The sequence below is a fragment of the Schistocerca cancellata genome, chromosome 6 (assembly GCF_023864275.1).
Source record: "Schistocerca cancellata isolate TAMUIC-IGC-003103 chromosome 6, iqSchCanc2.1, whole genome shotgun sequence".
Classification (NCBI taxonomy): Eukaryota; Metazoa; Arthropoda; class Insecta; order Orthoptera; family Acrididae; genus Schistocerca; species Schistocerca cancellata.
In genome coordinates, this window is record NC_064631.1 from 706778195 (window position 1) to 706796837 (window position 18643).

The following is an 18643-nucleotide window of genomic DNA, read 5'->3' on the forward strand; positions in this document are numbered from 1 at the left end:
GTATATACAAGATAAAGGAAACAGACATTCCGAACACTACTTCCTGCAGGGGGAGCTCGAGCCACAGCCTGCAGGAAGTATCACTTCACCAAAACCTGACTGGATGGAGACAGCTATTTAGGGGCTAGAACTAGCCCCGAAGTTCAGTTCACTCCGGATGCCGACTTCGTGGACTTCGACCGCTGCAGATTACGTCTTCGTCTCTGAATTGGACTTTTACTAGAGCGTGTGTGTTACCACGAACCTTTGTGGAAAATTAGAAGTGAACTTTTGTTTGCCTCAATTAGGAGACTTTTACTGGCATCGTTATTGTTATCTTTCTTTTGTTGTTCAGTCATCGATCTTGTAAACTTACATAAATAAAAGTTATGTTGTGAAAAATTGCGAATTGTCAGTCACAACAGCTACCATCATACTTTCGGAGTTATTGTTGGTGGAAGTAGTTAGTGACTCACCCTCTAGGTCGCCGAGAGATGGGCATATCACTGCTGACTGGCCACTAGGATTTGTGACCTCTATAGGGTAGGGTTGAAGGAGTATGTAACGACGCACCCATATTATTTATCCAAGCACATTTCGACTTGTATTCCTGGCGGGTTAAATACATTGTTACTGTTGTGGATTGGCAAGAGAGCCAACCCACTATGAGAGGAAGCCGAAAGGCACGCGTTTTAGCTCACGCAGGCTGGCGTGATGTCTGGAACAGGTCAAGGAAATGAGACTAGCAAAAAAAGGACGTAGCTGTGGAATACTTAACTTTAATCCATAAATGGTGAACATCGCTCTTGACGGTACATGTTTTACAGCATCAATAGTAACTGGTAATGGCGCCTAGCTAGGTCGTAGCAAATGACGTAGCTGAAGGCTATGCTAACTATCGTCTCGGCAAATGAGAGCGTAATTTGTCAGTGAACCATCGCTAGCAAAGTCGGCTGTACAACTGGGGCGAGTGCTAGGAAGACTCTCTAGACCTGCCGTGTGGCGGCGCTCGGTCTGCAATCACTGATAGCGGCGACACGCGGGTCCGACGTATACTAACGGACCGCGGCCGATTTAAAGGCTACCACCTAGCAAGTGTGGTGTCTGGCGGTGACACCACAGTTACTGCTGGAGATGGCAGGTCTGAGTAGAAAACTGAGCACCTTCTACAGTCCCAAATCACCTCTAAATATAATCATGTATTCTTCCTGCTATGTTAACGGCCTTGACGCAGTGGTAATACCAGTTCCCGTCAGATCACCGAAGTTACGCACTGTCGGGCTTGGCTAGCATTCGGATGTGTGACCGTTAGGGTCTGCCTAGCGCTGTTGACAGGCAGGATGCACTCAGCCCTTGTGAGGCCAAATGAGGAGCTACTTGCCTGAGAAGCAGCAGGTCCGGTCAAGAAAACTGACAACACTTGGGAGAACGGTGTGCTGAGCTCATGCCCCACCATATCCGCATCCAGCGACGCTTATCGGCTGAGGACGACACAGCGGCACGTAGATAGCTAACACATACCTACGAGAGAAGTCGCGAGTTCCTAGTGATCTCGATACGTTATTCCGTCTGGCATTTGTTCGAATACGGGCTGTTCGCCGAATAGGGAGCTAGTTTACATTCAGAAGCAGAAAAATTACGACTGAGGAATAAATAAGTAAAAAATCCTAGTTGTAGAAAGTGCAAGTGTGAAGATTAGTCAAGAGTGAGAGTGATCTGTTGATTGTGAAGTGTTAATAATGTTGTTGTTGTTGTTGTTGTGGTCTTCAGTCCTGAGATTGGTTTGATGCAGCTCTCCATGCTACTCTATCCTGTGCAAGCTTCTTCATCTCCCAGTACCTACTGCAGCCTACATCCTTCTGAATCTGCTTAGTGTATTCATCTCTTGGTCTCCCTCTATGATTTTTACCCTCCACGCTGCCCTCCAGTACTAAATTGGTGATACCTCGATGTCTCAGAACATGTCCTACCAACCGATCCCTTCTTTTAGTCAAGTTGTGCCACAAGCTCCTCTTCTCCCCAAATCTATTCAATACCTCCTCATTAGTTATGTGATCTACCCATCTAATCTTCAGCATTCTTCTGTAGCACCACATTTCGAAAGCTTCTATTCTCCTCTTGTCTAAGCTATTTATCGTCCACGTTTCACTTCCATACATGGCTACACTCCATACAAATACTTTCAAAAAAGACTTCCTGACATTTAAATCTATACTCGATATTAACAAATTTCTCTTCTTCAGAAACGCTTTCCTTGCCATTGCTAGTCTACATTTTATATCCTCTCTACTTCGACCATCATCAGTTATTTTGCTCCCCAAATAGCAAAACTCCTTTACTACTTTAAGTGTCTCATTTCCTAATCTAATTCCCTCAGCATCACACGACTTAATTAGACTACATTCCATTATCCTCGTTTTGCCTTTGTTGATGTTCATCTTATACCCTCCTTTCAAGACACTGTCCATTCCGTTCAACTGTTCTTCCAAGTCCTTTGCTGTCTCTGACAGAATTACAATGTGTCTTAATAATAGTAATTCATAATACTTTCTCTTGATTACGAGGGTTGTCCAGAAAGTAAGTTCCGATCGGTCGCGAAATGGAAACAACAGTGAAAACCAGACGCGTTTTATTTGCAGCAGTTAGGTACACTTACCACCTACTTCTCTACATAGTCGCCACTGCAACTTCGAGTTTTGTCGTAGTGTTGTATCAACTTTCCAATATCCTTGTCTTAGAAAGCAGCCGCTTGTGCTTTCGGCCAGTTATCTGCACTGGTATGCAGCTCGTTGTCTGTGGAAAAATTTTGTCTTCATAGCCAGCGGTTCTTGTGAGCAGAGATGAGACTCAGGGGGAGCCAATTACAGACTGTATTGTGGGTGGTCAAACACTTCTCATCGGAAACGCTGCAGGAGCGTTCTCATTGCCCTGCAGTGTGCGACCGAGAATTGGCAAGAAGAAGGAACTGCTCGAAGTTGTGTTATGTGGGCTGCATGGCACAGGCGAAATCACTAACCAGGCCCTCATACTTGGCGGGAGACGCTATTCTCTAGGTATCTTTACGTGCTCACTGTCCGCTTAAAACTAAAAGGAGCGACGCGACACGATCGACGGGCCTAGATACACTGCCCAACACATCTGGTCAAAGCTTTACCGCATTTTTTTTTCAGTGGTTTCCATTTCGCGACCGATCGGAACTTACTCTCTGGACAAGTACTTTTTATGGTGGTAAAATTAAAGGTAGCTCAAGATATCTGTAGCGTCCCCGCCTTGAGGTTTTTCTGTATCCGCCACTGTGTGGACCTGACCACTAGATGTCACGAGAGGCAAATCCACTAGCATAAAGGGAGGTGGGGGTTTTGCGTTGTCAGTAGAGAAACAGTAGTAGCAAAATGGATCGGTCAGGAGACTTTATTGACCTCGAATGTGGACTAGTTATTGAATGTCATCGGAGCAACAAATGCATCAAAGACAGTTCAACTCTCCTAAAGCTGTGCAAGTAGATTGTTGGTGACGTGACTGTGAAGTGGAAATGCGAAGAAATAACCCAAGAACAGGTAGGCCTCATCTATTAACGTAGGGAGTTAAGGCGAATAGGGTGCAGTGGTTGAGAAGCTCCTGGTGAGCCCCACATTTATGTAGTCAGCACTAAGTGTCTTTTGATGTGGTGTAAAGAGCGACATCACTGGAGAGTGGATGCGATTTAGATTGGCGAATCACTTTATACCCTGTAGCAACCCGATGGAAGGGTTTGGGTTTGGTAAATGCCTGCAGAAAGTTAACTACCATCATATATAGTGTCAAACGTGAAGTATGGAGGAGCTGGTGGTACAGTTTGGAAGAGTTTTACTTGGTTAGTGCGTGGTCCCCTCACTGCACTTAAAAATGCCGAATGCGGAAGAATATGAAAGCATCGGAGGCGACGATTGTAGCAGCATAATAATGCACTCTGCCATAAAGCAGCATCAGCGAAGGAATGGTTTGTGGGCAAGAACATGGCTGAAATGAACTCGTCTGTCTGCAGTGCCGACTTCAACCCAATGGAACTACTTTGGGATGAGTTAGAACGTTGATTTTGTTCCAGACCCCAGCGTCTTATATCTCTACCTATTTGGTTTCGGCTCTTGAGGAAGAATGGGCTGCCCTGTCATATCTCCACAGCCACCGAAACATCTCATTGGTAGTGTCCCCAGCAGAATTGAAGCCATCATAAACGCGAAGGGCCGACACATCCTCTACAGGGTGTGATTCAAAAGTTTCAAGACTTAACTCAGAACTAGAAACTTATTGGACATTTAAGTACAGCGGGTTAAAATGCTTCAAAATATGATCCTTCAGCATCAACAAAGCGCTGCCAGCTCGTGTTCCACTGTTCGTAGCCCTTCTGGAAGGCCTCGGGCGTCATGCTGTCAAGGACTCTCGTCTACGCCTGCTGGATGGCGTCTATGGAGTCGAATCGCTTCCCTTTTAGGCCTGTCTTGATTTGGGGGGGGGGAAGAGAAAAAAGTCACTTGGAGCCAAGTCGGGGCTGTAAGGTGGCTACGGCAGTGTTGTCACGCTGAACTTGACCAAAACTTCGGCGGCGTGTGAGTGGGCGCGTTGTCGTGGTGGAAAATCCAATCTCCCTCGAGCGCCAGGCGGACTCGGTGAACTCGATCCCTCAAGCGGCGGAGCACTTCAGCGTAAAAGTCACCTGTGACAGTCTGTCCACGAGCAACAAACGCCTTGTCAATCATTTCTTTACCACAAAAATAAAAAAAACAATCAGCATGCACTTCACACACGACCTGCTCATGCGAGCTTTCTTGGGCTTCGACGAGGCAGCCATGTGCCATTCTGAGCTTTGACGCTTCGACTCAGGATGGTATTTGTAGAGTCTCATCACCAGTAACCACTTTCTCCAGAAGGTTCGGATCAACATTCAACCATTGGAGCATTTCCTGGCAAACAAACATGCGCCGTTTCTTCTGATCCACCGACAAAACTTTTGGCACAAGTCTGACACACACTTTTCGCATCATCAAATTCTCCGTCACAATCCTCCACACCGTACTCTGACTGAGTCCCAGTTCATCGGCAATTAATCATGTACAAAGACGAGGGTCATTGTTTAAAAGTTCCCACACTCTTTCGACATTTTGATCCGGTCGGCTTGATGATGGCCACCCAGAGCAGTCGTCGTGTTCAACATTCCCGTGGCCATCTTCGAAACGTTTGTGCCACATGAAAACCATTGGACGGGACATGGCTTCTTCATTAAAGGCCTCTTGAATCTTACTGAGAGCCTCCGTGGCGGTTTTGTTCAGTCGCACACAAAACTTAATCGCGTAACGCTGCTCCATTTTCGCCTCTCCCACTTTTCGACCGAGGACAATGACACGCATTCACGCTGCAAGTGATGCTCACTCTCCAGGGTTCCGGAGGCAACTGCCGCAGCGTCAGTTCGTTCCCTGCGACCCCCACTACTTCCCCCACCCGGTGGCACCGGTCCGCGCGCGCTTCGCTACTCAGAAATGAATCGGTCTTCAAAGTTCTGAATCACACCTTGAATTTATGTCCACCAAACGCTTTCCGAATACCATTGGTCGGATAGTGTACATGTACACTAGTGGCCTTTAAAATTGCTAGACCACGAAGATGACGTGCTACAGACGCGAAATTTAACCGACAGGAAGAAGACGCTGTGGTATGCAAATGATTAGCTTTTCAGAGCATTCACACAAGACTGGCGCCGATGGCGACACCTACAACGTGATGACATGAGGAAAGTTTCCAGCCAATTTCTCATACACAAACAGCAGTTGACCGGCGTTGCCTGGTGAAACGTTGTTGTGATGCCTCGTGTAAGGAGGAGAGATGCATACCATCACGTTTCCGACTTTGAAAAATGTCGGATTGTAGTCTATCCCGATTGCAATTTATCGTATCGCGAAATTGCTGCTCGCGTTGGTCGAGATACAATGACTGTTAGGAGAATATGGAATCGGTGGGTTCAGTCGATATGACAGGCATCTTATCCGCACGGCTGTAACGGATCGTGCAGCCACGTCTCGATCCCTGAGTCAACAGATGGGGACGTTTGCAAGACAACAACCATCTGCACGAACAGTTCGACGACGTTTGCAGCAGCATGGACTATCACCTCGGAGACCACGGCTGCGGTTACCCTTGAAGCTGCATTACAGACAGGAGCGCCTGCGATGGTGTACTCAACGACGAACCTGGGTGAACGAATGGCAAAACGACATTTTTTTGGATGAATCCAGCTTGTGTTTACAGCATAATGATGGTCGCATCCGTGTTTGCCGACATCGCGGTGAACGCACATTGGAAGCGTGTATTCGCCTTCGCCATACTCGCGTATCACCCGGCGTGATGGTATGGGGTGCCATTGCTTACACGTCTAGGTCACCTCTTTTCGCATTGACGGTACTTTGAACAGTGGACGTTACATTTAAGATGTGTTACCACCAGTGGCTCTGCCCTCCATTCGGTCCCTGCGAAACCCTACATTTCAGCAGAATAATGGACGACCGCATGTTGCAGGTCCTGTACGGGCCTTTCTGGATACAGAAAATGTTCGACTGCTGCCCTGGCCAGCACATTCTCCACATCTTTCACCAATTGAAAACGTCTGGTCAATGGTGGCCGAGCGACTGGCTCGTCACAATGCGCCAGTGACTACTCTTGATGAAGTGTGGTATCGTGTTGAAGCTGCATAGGCAGCTGTACCTGTACACGCCATCCAAGCTCTGTTTGACTCAATGCTCAGGCGTATGAAGGCCGTTATTACGGGCAGAGGCGGTTCTCCTGGGTTCTGATTTCTCAGGATCTATGCACCCAAATTGCCTGAAAATGTAATCACATGTGAGTTCTAGTATAATATATTTGTCCGATGAATGTAGAGGCTTGTCTCACTAGGGGTAAGATAGATATTGCCTACAGGAAAATTAAAGAGACATTTGGAGAGAAGAGAACCACTTGCATGAATATCAAGAGCTCAGATGGCAACCCAGTTCTAAGCAAAGAAGGGGAGGCAGAAAGGTGGAAGGAGTATATAGAGGGTTTATACAAGGGCGATGTACTTGAGGACAATATTATGGAAATGGAAGAGGATGTAGATGAAGACGAAATGGGAGATAAGATACTGCGTGAAGAGTTTGACAGAGCACTGAAAGACCTGAGTCGAAACAAGGCCCCGGGAGTAGACAACATTCCATTTGAACTACTGATGGCCTCGGGAGAGCCAGTCATGACAAAACTCTACCATCTGGTGAGCACGATGTATGAGACAGGCGAAATACCCTCAGACTTCAAGAAGAATATAGTAATTCCAATCCCAAAGAAAGCAGGTGTTGACAGATGTGAAAATTACCGAACTATCAGTTTAATAAGTCACAGCTGCAAAATACTAACGTGAATTCTTTACAGACGAATGGAAAAACTGGTAGAATCCGACCTCGGGGAAGATCAGTTTGGATTCCGTAGAAATGTTGGAACACGTGAGGCAATACTGACCTAACGACTTATCTTAGAAGAAAGATTAAGAAAAGACAAACCTACGTTTTGTAGACTTAGAGAAAGCTTTTGACAATGTTAACTGGAATACTCTCTTTCAAATTCTGAAGGTGGCAGGGGTAAAATACAGGGAGCGAAAGGCTATTTACAGTTTGTACAGAAAGCAGATGGCAGTTATAAGAGTCGAGGGGCATGAAAGGGAAGCAGTGGTTGGGAAAGGAGTAAGACAGGGTTGTAGCCTCTCCCCGATGTTATTCAATCTGTATATTGAGCAAGCAGTAAAGGAAACAAAAGAAAAATTCGGAGTAGGTATTAAAATTCATGGAGAAGAAATAAAAACTTTGAGGTTCGCCGATGACATTGTAATTCTGTCAGAGACAGCAAAGGACTTGGAAGAGCAGTTGAACGGAATGGACAGTGTCTTGAAGGGAGGATATAAGATGAACATCAACAAAAACAAAACGAGGATAAGGGAATGTAGTCAAATTAAGTCGGGTGATGCTGAGGGAATTAGATTAGGAAATGAGACACTTAAAGCAGTAAAAGAGTTTTGCTATTTAGGGAGTAAAATAACCGATGATGGTCGAATTAGAGAGGATATAAAATGTAGACTGGCAATGGCAAGGAAAGCGTTTCTGAAGAAGAGGAATTTGTTAACATCGAGTATAGATGTAAGTGTCAGGAAGTCGTTTCTGAAAGTATTTGTATGGAGTGTAGCCATGTATGGAAGTGAAACGTGGACGATAACAAGTTTGGACAAGAAGAGGATAGAAGCGTTCGAAATGTGGTGCTACAGAAGAATGCTGAAGATAAGGTGGGTAGATCACGTAACTAATGAGGAGGTATTGAATAGGATTGGGGAGAAGAGAAGTTTGTGGCACAACTTGACTAGAAGAAGGGATCGGTTGGTAGGACATGTTTTGAGGCATCAAGGGATCACAAATTTAGTATTGGAGGGCAGCGTGGAGGGTAAAAATCGTAGAGGGAGACCAAGAGATGAATACACTAAGCAGATTCAGAAGGATGTAGGTTGCAGTAGATACTGGGAGATGAAGAAGCTTGCAGAGGATAGAGTAGCATGGAGAGCTGCATCAAACCAGTCTCAGAACTGAAGACCACAACAAAAACAACAAATGAATACCGGTTTAGCATCTGCATTTCCTCTTGGAGTAGCAGTTTTAATGGCCAGCAGTGCAGGTTTCGTTGGCAGGAAGTACTCCAGATTTACGACGAGTAGCGCCTACCTCGTAGGCCGGCTGCTCGGCGTAGTCGAAGGGTAGCCAGATGAGCGCCGGGAAGCCGCCCTGCTTGCGGCAGGCGGCGGTGTGGCAGGCGCGGGCCCGGAGCGCGGGCTGCGCCACCCAGCTGACGTAGAAGACGGCGGCCAGGGCGAGGCGGGCGCCGGAGACGCGCAGCCCGCGGCGCGCGCACGCCGCGAACACCGCCCGCTTCTCGGCCTCCAGCTGCCGCCCGTACTGCTGCGAGGCCGCAGAGAAAGGTGCCAGGGAGTCACTAGTGGTGGAAGGCTGTCATCAACACTAAAATTTATAAGTTCTACATCTACATTTATACTCCGCAAGCCACCCAACGGTGTGTGGCGGAGGGCACTTTACGTGCCACTGTCATTACCTCCGTTTTCTGTTCCAGTCACGTATGGTTCGCGGGAAGAACGACCGTCTGAAAGCCTCCGTGCGCGCTCTAATCTCTCTAATTTTACATTCGTGATCTCCTCGGGAGGTATAAGTAGGGGGAAGCAATATATTCGATACCTCATCCAGAAACGCACCCTCTCGAAACCTGGCGAGCAAGCTACACCGCGATGCAGAGCGCCTCTCTTGCAGAGTCTGCCACTTGAGTTTGCTAAACATCTCCGTAACGCTATCACGGTTACCAAATAACCCTGTGACGAAACGCGCCGCTCTTCTTTGGATCTTCTGTCAACCCGATCTGGTACGGATCTCACACTGATGAGCAATACTCAGGTATAGGTTGAACGAGTGTTTTGTAAGCCACCTCCTTTGTTGATGGATTACATTTTCTAAGGACTCTCCCAATGAATCTCAACCTGGTACCCGCCTTACCAACAATTAATTTTATATGCTCATTCCACTTCTAATCGTTCCGTACGCATACTCCCAGATATTTTACAGAAGTAACTGCTACCAGTGTTTGTTCCGTTATCATACAATCATACAATAAAGGATCCTTCTTTCTATGTATTCGCAATACATTTCATTTGTCTATGTTAAGGGTCAGTTGCCACTCCCTGCACCAAGTGCCTATCCGCTGCAGATCTTCCTGCATTTCGCTACAATTTTCTAATGCTGCAACTTCTCTCTATACTACAGCATCATCCGCGAAAAGCCGCATGGAACTTCCGACACTATCTACTAGGTCATTTATATATATTGTGAAAAGCAATGGTCCCATAACACTCCCCTGTGGCACGCCAGAGGTTACTTTAACGTCTGTAGACGTCTCTCCATTGATAACAACATCCTGCGTTCTGTCTGCTAAAAACTCTTCAATCCAGCCACACAGCTGGTCTGATATTCCGTAGGCTCTTACTTTGTTTATCAGGCGACAGTGCGGAACTGTATCGAACGCCTTCCGGAAGTCGAGGAAAATAGCATCTACCTGGGAGCCTCTATGTTAGCAGCACGGTTTAATAAACGAAAGCCAAACATAAAAACCACGGTGACTGACAAAATCAGCGAAGACGTTTACTGGTTTAGCGTACCTCTTTATAACATAGACGATATAACAACAGAAAAGTAGGTGATACATGCTACGGTCGTGTCGGAACAGCTTTTGTACACCGTCCGCCCAAAAAGTGCCGAGTCTGAGTTCATTCCTCGTGTATGAAACACATCAGCTACGGTGGCAGTTTGAACGAACAACTGTAAACAATAGATCTTCATTCGTCAAGTGAGCGGGCAATCTTTAGTACTGAATGTGCGACCGTACTGTGTCAACGTTTTTGTGTTAGAAACAGCAGTGGAGTAACATCTCCAAAAACCAGGTGTTCAAGACTTTCGCAAGAATACATGAAATGTATTGGCAGTTGCAAATATGGACAACGATGAGCTTTTTAATGGAGCGACACAGTAATAAACTTGTGCCAGACCGGGACTTGAACTCGGATTTGCCGCTTATCGCAAGCGGCCGCCTTGACATTAGACCAGGGCCAGTCAGAAATTTTGACCACGTGGGGGTCCTGGTACACATGCGCAACTTCCTGGTCGCAGTGTGTACACTTACCAGACGTGTAAATAGAGCAAAGGAACTGTCACCGCACACTTACTCTACGCACAGATGTCGCCGCTTCGCATTACCCACTAGCTGACATACGCCGTACCTGGGACACCCGCGTGCTCTTTTCACAGTGTGCAATGCAATAATGGGAAGGTACAACGTTATTCCATCTCCCTATCGACAAGAGTCACTGTTCTAAAACAAAACATAAAAACAGATGGTACATAAATACGCCGGATTGGCTATACGCCCATGTTGAATAGCTACTTACCCTTCATAGCAAGGGTATCAAACATGTCTCTCAATAATTTAAGGACAATTTTTAAGCATGTAAGTATACCTTGAATAACCAGTTTAATACCAAATTTTTCAGATAACAATGTTCGCCTATGTAACATGGAGCAGTATGAGGCATAGTTTGTAAATAACAATTTTAAATTAGAAGAAGGAAACATGTTTATAATTAGTTATGAGAAACGATAGAAATGTCGAACACAAAAGCACGGCACATTGATAAAAGCAAGCAGTTGTGAATGTTTTCCTAACCAATACTCGATCGAAATCTTGATTTATTCATTTTCGTTATTGAGAAGAATCTTCCACACATGCAAGTAGATCCGAACAATGATATAACTCCCACAGATTCGTTTGGCTAGATGTGGAAATTCTTGCTGTGGAAAGTTTTCGTACAATTCTTTTGTACTTTGTGCTGCAAAAAAAACTTGTCCTTTAGCCATATACTGCACTCTAGGTCGACCAGTTCCATCTGTAAAAAATTCGGGGCGTCATCAACGGATGCAAAAATCGGTCGTGCAAAGTAACTAATGAAAGGAGACACACTCGTAACATCCACAAATCGTGATAGATATTGCTCCTTAATTTTTATAATTATTGACATGCATTCTTGTAATCTAGCACTTTCATGGATCAAACCAAGGGTAGGGAAATGTGCAGTGTTTTCAGACAATAATCGTCTCTCTCAAAGAGCAAACTAACTTTCAAAAGCAGTTAGATTTCCCAACATGTCAGAAATTAAATTATCTTCACCTTGGAAACTGACGTTCATATGAGGCGTAATGTTCACGAGAAACGCAAGCTCTGATATCCATCAAGGGTCTTCTAATTTCGGTTTAGTCTTTCCCTTCTCATGTAAGAAATGTACTACGGCCAAACATAAATAAAAAAATCTTTTTGCAGATAATGTAGTAGTACTTGCTGACTCAGTTAAGGAAATGGAGTTTATGTTACTAAAATTTGCCAAAATCCTAAGAGAATTTAATCTAAAAATAAATAAGAAGAAAACAAAAACTATGGTAGCAGGGAAGACAAAATAAAATGGTAAAGTTAATATTAAACTATAAGATGATGTTCTAGAGCAGGTTGAGAACATCTGTTATTTGGGGAGCACAATCACTGACGACAATAAATGTATCACAGATATAAAGAGAAGAATAGCCTTGGCAAAGCAAGCTTTCCAAAATAAAAGGAATTTACTAACAGACAATGATACAGGCCTAGAAAGTAGGAAAAAGTTTGCCAAAACTTTTGTCTGGAGCGTCTTAACATACGTATGTGAAGCGTGGACTCTGGGAAAGGCAGAGAAAAAGAGAGACTGGAAGTAATGTAAATGTGGATATGGAGAAGAATGACGAAAACAAGCCGGATAGATAGAAAAAGTAATGAGCAGGTCTTAAGAGAAGTGAATGAGAACAGAACGCTGTTAAATTATATAGGAAGAAGAAAATAAAAAATGATAGGGCACATAATGAGACACAACCAGTTCCTAAAGAATGTATTTGAAGGAAAAGTTTTAGAGAAAAGTCAAGAGGCAGGCCAAGAGCAACGTATTGTAATAACATTAAAGTAGATTTGGGGATAAAATCATATGAAGAATTGAAGAGGATGGCAATGGAGAGAGGGACGTGGCTAAATCGACAAGGCGTAGCCTTTGGTTTATGATGATGAACCAGCGCACTTCGGTATAGAAAGGTATTGTAGGGAAGCAGCCTACTCACGCCTTATAAAATTCTCATCAGTCTTTCCATTGTATGCCAGCCTAGTCCGCTGTAACTAGCTCTGACGTCATAAATGTTGCGCAATACTTTAAAAATCAAGTAAATAACCTGAAACATTTCTGGCATGTCAGGAGTAATACTAAATCAATATGTGTTGAATGTCAGTTCAATAACTTTAACCATTTTCAAAATTTGGACGTTTTTCTGTAAAAATCATTGGCGCAACAGAAAAGAGCTAGAGACTTAAAAATTTATATTTACATTCCTTTTTCATAATAATTTAGTAGAAACAGTCTTCTGGATCTCACAAATTAAGATTTTAGTTGAAATTCAATATTTTCTGATTTTTGTCTTAAAAATTAAGGAAGCAAGATAGGTTAAGTAGGCGAATAAATAAGGCTAGGATGCTTAAATTTAAGTAGAATGGAGATCCGCTATAATCATAAAGATGTGAGAAGTTTTAATTGAATAACTATAAAACTATAGCGATAGCGTATCTCCAAAGAGCAAGTTCAGAGCTCTTCTACTACATGTAGTGTAATTAAATTAATCCTCTCGCCCAAAATATTTGACTTAGCCACGTCAGATTTTTTTATTATGATTACTTACCTGTGTGCTGAATGCACATTTAAATTGTGAGCTTCATCGGCCATCAGAAAAGGAAGCAATGATTTATTCGATAACTTAAAGTGGTGCATTACTAGCCCAGCGGCTAGTCGGGAGAGCGGAATTGATCAGGCGTTACCTTAGCCGTCCGCACCGCGGCTTTATATATAAGAACGCTGCGCGAGCGAAGTAGGCCCCAGTTCTCTCCAGACGCTGAATAGCACACCACCTGTGCCGGGAGTCGCGTCGCGTCGGTATCATTGCTATAAACAGCCTCGGATGCCGCATTACGTTACTCGGGATACGCGTAACCATGAAATCGTTTTCTAGTGAAGTGTTAATTCTGGGATGACTTTAATGATTTATCTTCAGTTTGCGTATGTCGTATTTGCACGTGCCACCGCGAGACAGACATTCTACCATTATTTAGCGTGGCCTTTGATGAACATTTTCATCAAATTATGGCGAGCATTCACTTAAACGTTTAATTTGCACAGTTATAGTTGCATGAGCGCATTACACTCTGAACTGCTCTCGTAGCTGGATTGTGTGGATTCCTTTTTTTTATCTGTGACTTTCAGAATATAGCAAATGTTTTTACAGGATCGTTTTTGATTATGAATCCCAGACAATCTCCTAATTCCTCAGAGCTATAAGCTGTAGCTATAAGTGTATTTCTCTGATGAAGTGGGCACTAGGAATTCTAATTACAGGCTTCACGTTTTGTTAATCACTTTCTGGTTGCCAATATTGCAGTTAGAGAGCCAGTGTTGAGAACGGCAAAAGACTGCATAAATAATAGGAACATTTATATAGCAATTAATTCCACCCGCCGCCCCACATATGGTTAAACGGCAGGGAAATGCATCTTTTCTACATAACATTCTACAAAACATATTAACAATATAATTCCACCTGCCGCCCCACAGTTTGTCGTCGTACTCCTCCTCTAATTCTCCCAAGAACTGCCAAAAGTGGCGATGCGTAAGCCTATGTGTTTTCAGATAGTTTACATTAGCACAACAATTTGCGTGACGTTTTCTACCGTCACTGATATTGCACAAAGCACCTCTCGATGTAGAATGCAGTGAATGCCACACAACGCCTCTTCTGTGAGCCCTAGCTTTTTGCGCATCAATACTGCGAGTCCTCTCTGATGGCCTTGCATTGACGGTCCTCCGTCCTTGGTCACTGAGATTAAACTAATTCCAGTCCATACCGACACCATCAATCGCTTGCTCGACAGCTAGAAGTAAGTCTACACCTGTCCTAGTTCCTTTAAAGGCACTACGTCCAAAACGTCCTCAGTTACATGCAGAGCATTATCGACACATCGTATGTACCGGGTGATCAAACAATCAGTATAAATTTGAAAACTGAATAAATCACGGAATAATGTAGATAGAGAGGTACAAATTGACACACATGCTTGGAATGACATGGGGTTTTATTAGAACCAAACCAATACAGACGTCCAAAAAATGTCCGACAGATGGCGCTTCATCTGATCAGTATAGCAATAATTAGCATAACAAAGTAAGACAAAGCAAAGATGATGTTCTTTACAGGAAATGCTCAATATATCCACCATCATTCCTCAACAATAGATGTAGTCGAGGAATAATGTTGTGAACAGCACCGTAAAGCATGTCCGGAGTTATGGTGAGGCAATGGCGTCGGATGTTGTCTTTCAGCATCCCTAGAGATGTCGGTCGATCACGATACACTTGCGACTTCAGGTAACCCCAAAGCCAATAATCGCAAGGACTGAGGTCTGGGGACCTGGGAGGCCAAGCATGACGAAAGTGGCGGCTGAGCACACGATCATCACCAAACGACGCGCGCAAGAGATCTTTCACGCGTCTAGCAATATGAGGTGGTTCTAACAAAACCCCATGTCCTTCCAAACATGTGTGTCAATTTTTACCTCTCTATCTACATTATTCCGTGGTTTATAAAGTTTTCAAATTTATACTGACTTTATGATCACCCGGTATATCACTACCTGAGGTGTATCTGTAAGATCTTTTGCTTCATCCAACGGAACAGAGAAAGCAACGACGCCCTTATCCTTATTTATTAACTGCCTTTGCACATCGCCGGCCATAACACTTACGCGTCGTGTCACTGATTGGAAAGGCCGGTATCTTCAAACCTGCTAACGTTCACGGGACAAAAACAGTTCTGCAGCATCAATGAGACAGTCTTTTATAAACACCCTTTCGGAAAACGGTTTCCCGGACCTTGCTATTCTTAATGCAATCTTGAAACTTGTTCGCAGTCCAGATGCATTGTGATTGTCATTGTGGAGAATTGAAAACGAGAAATTGTATAGTAATATAGATACAAATGTAACACAGAAACGAAGAGTTCAAGAGCTATCAGTTATTATGACTTACATTAACCACCTATTGATGTGCCTCATCCATTTTCTTATGCGCACTTAATTTGGCTTGCCCCTCTTCACTGTTCAATACACTACATTCGTCTGTGTGAAATGAGTTGTAGAGGGTTGAGTTGTTGGGGGGGAGGAGACCAGACAGCGAAGTCATCGGTCTCATCGGATTAGGGAAGGACGGGGAAGTAACCATCCCGGCATTTGCCTGGAGTGATTTAGGGAAATCACGGAAAACCTAAATCAGGATGGCCGGACGCGGGAATGAACCGTCGTCCTTCCGCATGCGAGTCCAGTGTGCTACGCCACCTCGCTCGGTGAGATGTAGAGTCTTTCAGTTGTCACCTTGCGCTGTCGCCTATTATTCGGCGGCACAGCAACCACTGTAAGTTTTCACCTGCTGCTGTAAAGAAGCATTGCAGTTCCCAGTCGTGTTTAACACAGATCTCCCGTTCTTTGCTTGTTTGCAATATTGGGCATTTCTCGGTACGTCTCACGTAAGGCTAGAGGCGCCAGAGAGAAGCAAAAATGCGTAAGCTTCGGTCCTCCTGATACTGCGCAAACAAAGAAGCGCTCATTTGGTATACGTGCCTAGTCACAGACGCCGGCATTCCGCTTTGCCCGCTCGCTTTGCCCGCTGGCTGAGATGTGCGCGCACATGTGCCGCACTTCCGCACTATTGCACAGCGTGCAGCATTTGACCACTCCTGTATTAGGCAGTCCGAACATGACCGAGGCCTACGAGAAAGACGGGCCGCGGCGCGTACGTCACGAAGATAGTCCTCCGCTCGCTCGCTCGCTTAAATCAGCAAACTACGTCCCTGTACCTGTTAACTCGTAACTAGGCGTGTCCGTACAAACGAAAACTGAATCTTCTACTGGAATCCGCTATTATGGAATCTTACTGTTATTAGTCCTAAAATGATGGGAAGTCCATGGGCCTACTTATAATTTGTTACAGCTGTACTGGCGTACAATAAAATAAAATCATGCTAAAATGATTATCAGTTGCATAAGGCACCACTTCCAGCATGTAATGAGTAGTTAAGCAGAAGAGACTAAATGCTATAAACAAGCCGTTATACGATTTATATCGAGTATTGATCTTAAATTAAATTTTGCTGTAGTACTGATAATAAGTAAGACTTCATAATAGCAGATTCCATGCAATTCTCGTTAGTACTGAAACGTCCCCTTAGAACAATTGTACACGACTGTGCTTAAACTGAGACACAATAATTTTTAGCGCAACGCAATCTGACTTTCAAAAATCCCTGCAAAAGAATGGCCCTGACTAACATTAATCTATACCTTTCACAAATCACTTACCTCACCAAAAATCTCCGTTACTCGAACTACTGCAATACAGCGAGCGCCACTACTGCCAGCTAAATAAAAGATTCAAACTACCGAAGGCACTAACTACTGATAGGTATAGTTAGCAAATGAAAGATTTTTGTAGAGAACAAACAATGTATTTACCTTAATAATCATAATATATATATGTAGTTCATGACATCCAGTCCAACAAATTTCAAAACTCCGCCGTCTCTCTCCCCACATCCACCACTGCTGGCGGCTCACCTCCAACTGCGCAACGCTACGCGCTGTTCACATCCAGCTGCCGCTGCCATACACTACAATGGCAGACAACAATGCAAACTAGCCACAGACTGCACACAGCACAGCCAGTGATTTTCATACAGAGCGCTATGTAACGTTGCCAATAAGAAAACATAAACAGCCTACTTACAGTACTTACACGCCCAGCTGCGAGTTAACAGGTTTAGAAACGCATTTTGTCCGCTGAGCTGAGCGACCGAGCGAGTTCAGCACTACTTCCGTGACGTACGCGTCGCGGCCTGTCTTTCTCGTGGGCCTCGACATGACTCAAGTCCAGACCCACACTTCCGTATTTCTTCAATCAAGTGTCTGCAACCTGTGCAGGGTGCGACGCTTAAATCCGGACAAATTTCAGTTTGAATTTGCCGCCCATATCGTAGTTCCGCCGGAGGTCGCGATTGGCGTCTTGAAAGCCATAGGCATCTAGTAAACAGTTAGAACCTGAAAATGGCCGAGATGTTACGGACAAATGTGGAGTACAACCGAAGAGCCGCGATTATCGAAAGTCTTCGCGCTGGGCGTTAGCCCGCTGAAGTAGTTGGATTCTTCGGGTACCCGAGACCAATTGTTTACGATTTGTGGCCAAGTATAATGATTCGGAGAAGTCTGGGGAAGGTTCCGCTGACGCGGCGAGGAAACCTCACTCCAGGAAACTTGCGTCACGAACTGCGGCAGTCATCGAAAAGGCTCAGGCGCTGATTTCAGACGATCGGGGGCAATCGCTGAGGAAATTGGCGTCAGTATTGAACGTCAGCGAGTGAACAATGCGTCGGATGGCAGAGGAGGATATCACACGAGCCATTTAGTCCAAAACTGGCTCTCGGATAACTTTGGCATGTTCTGGTCAAAGGAGTTCTGAGCCCCGAATAGCCCGGATTTGAACCCCCTCGACTACTATGTTTCGAGCGTAGTCGAAACAGTTACCAATAAGACGAGGCACACTAAGGTCGCATCTCTATCAAAGCAGCATTTGCGGATATGGACACCGCTCTTTTGAACAAAAAATGGCTCTGAGCACTATGGAACATCTATGGTCATCAGTCCCCTAGAACTTAGAACTACTTAAACCTAACTAACCTAAGGACAGCACACAACACCCAGTCATCATGTGTTGAACAGCGCGTGCGATCGCTTCAGGACAAGATTGGAGGCAGTCATTGCGGCTAAACGGGACTACATCGAGTAACTTTACTCTTGTAAGATACCACTATTCACATGTAAAAGGATTTTTAATTTCATTTGGATGTTGTTT

The 18643-nt window shown here is 44.6% G+C and overlaps 1 protein-coding gene across 1 annotated transcript in view; it reads right to left on the reverse strand.

Moving 5' to 3' along the window:
• The window catches only part of LOC126088484 (odorant receptor 4-like), a 149984-nt gene that overhangs the window by 106414 nt on the left and 24927 nt on the right, over positions 1-18643 (reverse strand). The window contains exon 3 of the mRNA XM_049906626.1: positions 8742-9023. Coding sequence (XP_049762583.1) covers positions 8742-9023 — 282 coding nt within the window. The remainder of the gene's footprint in view (positions 1-8741; positions 9024-18643) is intronic.